At 50.4% G+C, this 5,154-nt stretch overlaps 1 protein-coding gene across 1 annotated transcript in view; it reads right to left on the bottom strand.

Annotated features, from left to right (window-relative positions):
* Positions 1 to 138: 138 nt before the first annotated feature.
* The window catches only part of RAPGEF1 (Rap guanine nucleotide exchange factor (GEF) 1), an 81,477-nt gene continuing 76,461 nt past the window's right edge, over positions 139 to 5,154 (bottom strand). The window contains exons 15-23 of the mRNA XM_009877612.1: positions 4,595 to 4,687; positions 4,031 to 4,216; positions 3,791 to 3,875; positions 3,465 to 3,559; positions 2,937 to 3,015; positions 2,693 to 2,794; positions 2,212 to 2,309; positions 1,072 to 1,200; positions 139 to 483 (exon numbers count right to left, since the gene is read on the bottom strand). Of these exons, the coding sequence (XP_009875914.1) occupies positions 333 to 483; positions 1,072 to 1,200; positions 2,212 to 2,309; positions 2,693 to 2,794; positions 2,937 to 3,015; positions 3,465 to 3,559; positions 3,791 to 3,875; positions 4,031 to 4,216; positions 4,595 to 4,687 (1,018 nt within the window). The 3' untranslated portion in view covers positions 139 to 332. The remainder of the gene's footprint in view (positions 484 to 1,071; positions 1,201 to 2,211; positions 2,310 to 2,692; positions 2,795 to 2,936; positions 3,016 to 3,464; positions 3,560 to 3,790; positions 3,876 to 4,030; positions 4,217 to 4,594; positions 4,688 to 5,154) is intronic.

Genomic DNA, 5,154 nt, shown 5'->3' with positions numbered 1-5,154 from the left:
ATTCCTGGGCACAATTGGCCAGCAAACCAGTAACACGCTTGCACGGGACTCTCCTTTCACCAAGCTCTCTCCCCAGGTTTAAAGCTGATTCATGGCACGGAGGGACGGGAGGAGGAGGAGGAGGGCGAGGGCAGTGAACACCGGCCGATCTCTGCCCTTCGCGGTCGCTTCTCGCCTGCTGCGACAGTGCGACGTTCGCGCCCCCAGGGATCGCTGCCAGCTGGGAGGGAGGGTGCGTCATCCGGTAACAGGTACAAACATGGAACTCCAGTCTCATAGCTGCCCTCGGTGCGTCTGCGGAGCAATTCTCCTCACTCGCACAACCCCTCCTCCTAGGTCTTCTCTTCTCGGTCTGTCTTCCGCCTCGTAATGTTCCGAGGTTTGATTTTGAGGGACAGTTCCCACAAGGCTTCCTCAGCCAGGTGGTCGCTGAAATCGTTGAAGAATGACACTATGTCGTCGTTCCTCTTGATGTCGTAATGTCTGGAAAACCACAGAGTAGGGCGGTGGTTAAACAAGGGGCTACCTGGGGACCTCTCCCAACCTCGAGCCACCCCTGCCCTGCTCTAAGGGACACCCAGTGCTCTGGGGTCTGCACTACCCTGAGCCCAATCCTTGTGACTGTGGTGTGACACCACAAAGGGGAAAAAACATCACGCCCACTGATAAATTGGGGGAAAAAAAAAAAAAAGACCCATTGCCCTGCAATCAGCAGTTGGTCTGCTGCAAGACAGCATTGAAGAAAACTCTCCATGACCCAGAGAACATAGGAACCAGCAACAGCAAAACTCAGAGGAAAAACTGTTATCTGAAAGAGAGTAGTGGCAAAACTTCACTGCACTGGATCTCAAAACGAGCACAGGAAAAATGTCAACACAACTTTTAGTCAAAGCGAACCTAGAGAGTGAAGGAGACTGTGACCAGAGCCCAGTTTGTCCCAGGTCTCCTTACATCCCCATCACTGTGCCTTGACTCAAGACTCCCTTCCCCTTCCACCGGGGTTCCTGTGTCCCAGCCACGTTTTCCGTGGTGCCTCAAAGCCAGCTCTGACCCCCCAGTTGCTGCACTTACACTTGCTGGAAGCACCTCATGCTGTCCAGGATGTTAAACTGCTGCCAGCGCTTGGAAAAGTTCACTTTGCTGTCAATGTAATCAGGGTTTCCCAGATGAACAAAGGTCAGGTCCTGCAGAATCAGGCCTCTGAAAGAGAGAAAGGGGTATCAGGGAGTAGGCAAACAAGTACAGCGGTTAGTCACACACAGGGGCAGGACGGCAGCCAAAGGCAGCTGCAGGCAACCTAATGGCCCCCCCGTCGCTGCTTCCATCAGCTCTGCAACTTTAAACTAGAAGGAAACGCTCCCCCAGCAGCAGATCGGAAGGCGTTCAGGTGCCAAGCACCCACCACACATGGCTGCGGCACCTCTGAGGCACTCGTGGTCCCATCAAGGGTGCTGAGGTTGCTCTCATCCTCCACGGAAAGGAGGACCAAGCTGGAAGAAGGTGGAAACGGAAATCGTCTGCCAGGGGTTGAACCTTCTAGCTCTAGGTCAGGGGGCTTTGCTAGGCCGGGGGTCTGCGCTCTCTTCCTCCCTCTGCCCAGCCCTGCCGTGCTCCTCGGCCAGATGAGATGTCGTGTGCGCATGCAACCTCTTCCCACAGAACCCCTTCCATGGCAGCAAGTAAGATCAGGAGAAGTTTTACTGGCGTAAACCCAGAGCAAATCTGGTATCTAGATAAGAAGGGCAATGGCTTCGACTTTTTACATGGAGACAGGATGAAGCAGTGTGGTGGACGAGGCAGACCCGTCGTACGCCAGCTCCTGCAGTGAGCAGAACCAGAGCTGTCACAGAGAAGCAAGTGGCAGCTTGAAGCTGTGGGATCCATTGCACCTCATGGGAAAATCTGTCTTTCTGCACACAGATCTCCAAGAAAATATCGTTAAGAAGCATCAACTAAAGATCCAGGCACTTGATCTTCCCTTTGCCACAGTCAATTCACAAGAGCCCTCTTTACAAAAAGATAGGTGACGCTCCACTCTGCGTTCCTAATGCTACAGGACAAATTGCTCCAGAGAGGGCACGTGGGTTGATGTGGCACGTTGCTGTCTGAATCCAGATGGAGGGCAAAAAGCAAGTGCTGAGCTGAGCAGAAGCTGCTGAGAAATCCTTGAAGGAACCATTTGAACGTGTAGGAAAGAAACTAACAACTCACAGGTAAGGTATGCAGGGAGGCTCCACATCAGCCAGCGCGGCTCGGTAGGCGCGGAAGGACGAGGAGCTGTCGATGAGCGTGCAGTACTCCGCCAGGCCCTGGCAGAACGCAAAGCCCACGGTGACACCACTGCTACAACCCCTTTTCTTTGCAACCTCTCTCCTCTTGCCACTCTGCAAACACCTGATTTACTCAGCCTGACCCTCAGAGCATACACAGAGAGCCTCGCTGCCTCCAGCCTCGCCATGCCCTCCGTTTGCAGGGAGGAGGAGGAGGCTGTTCTCATCCGTGACTGCGCTGGCGCTGCTGCAGCTGGGAGAACACCCAGCCACGCTGCAGGCTTTGTGCCCGCTGGAGAGCAGTTCTCTGCCATCTCTCCGCCCTGGGACGCTGCTGAGCTGTTAAAACCACCCAGCTGCCTCACACTGTAACCACAGTTCTCTTTTTCTCCCTGCAGATGCCAGCCCTTGCTGCTCCTCACCTCTGAGGTTTGCTTCTGCCACTCCAGCCTTCGGATGGGTGCAGAATCCAGTGCAGAAAGAATGGCCAGATAGGAATTAAAATTATTCAGCTTTCGTAAGTGCTGTGAAGAGGGAGAATATTCCAGTTACTTTAGAGATCTGAAAAGCATTCTATCATCAAACAGCTCTACCAAGCAGATGGTGCCACTCCCTGCTCCTTTAAGGAGCCGTGTGTGTGACTCAGAGCAAGAAGCAAGCTGGTACCTTCATAATCTTTATAAATTTAAGGAGCAGCCTCTCTCGGTCTTGGGCTTTCTCTTGTAGCATAATTATTGAACGGACCCTGGAAGAACAAACAGAAAGAAAAGACAAACCCACTTTAGCATATTTCAGGTTTCTTCATTTAAAAACCTGATAACTGGTAAGTATGGGTCAACAATACTAAAGAGCTCACGACACCTCTGATTTAAATGGAACACTCTAATTCACAACAAAGACAGAATAATTTCAAGGATGACCACCATAACCCTACAAAGAGTGCTTTTATTTGCAAGGGGAATGCTTGAAGGGCTCCATGGTACAGACAGTTCCTCTAAGTTGCAGTGTCCTCGACAACCCTCCTGATTTTCTTTCTTGTGTGCTCTGGGGTCTTTGATGAATCCCCTGCATCTACTTTCTGGCCAAAATCATGTTATCCCACTTGTAACAAGGGAACCCAGCTCTGCGAGGGGTATCTGGAATATCTGTAAGGCACTGGAGGGCAAGCACGGTTGAGTGTTCTGAGCAACTTACCAGTAGGACATATTATTAAAGTGCTCTGTGAACTGTGTCAGGTTGGGGCTCTTCTCTTCATTTTGCTCTTTCGCCCAAAGCAAAACTTCTGGGATCTGCAAAGGAAGAAGAGGAGAGAGGTGGGAAAATCACCACACATTAAAATGGGATTTATGCCTCAAGATTCCCCGTTGCAGTCCGTGGTCACAGCCATTTGCTGACACAAGTTCAGCTGTCTCCTACAGCCCAACAGGTGTGCTTGGAGAGCTGGCAGGGAATACCAGAGACTGCAGAGGGAATGTGTTCAAATTCCTCCCACCACCCTCACCCCATCGTTGTCACTGTACCTCAATTTTGTAGAAAAGTTCAGCATCTAGGAGGGTCAGCTGCTCAGCTATTTCATGACTGTGGAAATCATGCAGGGTCCCTGGCCTGTAGGAAACAAAGATGAAGTATTAAAGTTAAGAAAATGCGACCTGTTGTCTTTCCTTTCTTGTGTTTTGGACTGAGAAAATTCTTGTGTCCCCAAGAAAGGGATGTCCTGTCTCTCAAAAGACCAAGATATGGTTACGTGCATCTTTACTCACCTGGCTGCCACCCCACGGGCTGCAAGAGGTTTGATGGAATTGGCGTAGCTCAGCAATTTCTTCTGATCCACTTTATCGAGGATATTCTTGCGTAACACTCTGGCGAGGCTCAACTCTCCATTGCAGACCAGCCTGAAGACCAGGTCCATCAGCAGCTTGAGAATTTCCTCCGTCAGCTCCACTAAGCTGAGAGAAAGATGGAAAACTCAGCAAAGGCATCAGAGCTACGACTCCAACCAAGCAACAGTTTGCATCTCTACTGAGTCTTGTGATTCAGTCCTACAAGCAGAGCCAAGCGACTGAAATTCCTCCTCTTCCCAGCTCTTTCCTTCCCAGAGATTCCCCTTTTACTGGTTATTTTAAAGTCACTGACTGCTTAGGACACACCAAGAACCTGCTCTTCCAACGAGAGGGTCCAGCATTATAGGTGTCTCGCTGGTCAGGGGAGGGAATTTCAGCGGTCATTGTAGATGGGGTTTAAACAACCACATCTTCATAACTGCCAGACTTGTGTGTTGTTATTGACCCTAGATCTCCCACCCCTAAACAAAGAAGGAAACTCACCACAGCTCATCCACCACTCTCACCAGCACGAAGAAGGTGTTCTTACTGACTCGCTTCTTAAACGTGTCCGGGAAGTGGCAAAACTTCTCATATGTTGGTTTCAAATTAAAGAATCAACACAGTGTGAGCAGACCAGCATCCACACAACTAACAGAAAAGCATAATATTCTGCCTTGACTTAAACTGGTGTATAATTCCCAGGAGATAAGGGACACCAATATGGCTCTAATTAACATGCCATTAAGCTGCCACCAGCTGCAGGTAGCAGGGGTGTGAGGAAGTACTTACACCTTGCAGAACTGATACTAAAAGAGCAGATGTACCCTGAAACTGTTCTCTCTAAGGTGGAATTTAATGAGCAGCACTCCTCTAGTGTGATCTCCCCCACCGGTCTCTGACATCTGGTCTCCGCAGATCTCAGATGTCACCTCTACCTTCCGCCCTGCCCAGTTTGCCGCAAGGAAAATGGTGACAGGGGAGACAGCACAGGTTGAGAAAGCTTCTGCCAGATGGACAAAAGGGAAGAGAAGAAGGTTATGGGTAAGTCAAGTATTGACAAG

This window comes from Apaloderma vittatum, unplaced genomic scaffold, assembly GCF_000703405.1.
Source record: "Apaloderma vittatum isolate BGI_N311 unplaced genomic scaffold, ASM70340v1 scaffold9251, whole genome shotgun sequence".
Classification (NCBI taxonomy): domain Eukaryota; kingdom Metazoa; phylum Chordata; class Aves; order Trogoniformes; family Trogonidae; genus Apaloderma; species Apaloderma vittatum.
Note: the sequence above shows the minus strand (reverse complement) of the source record. Positions and strands in the feature narration are given on the sequence as shown.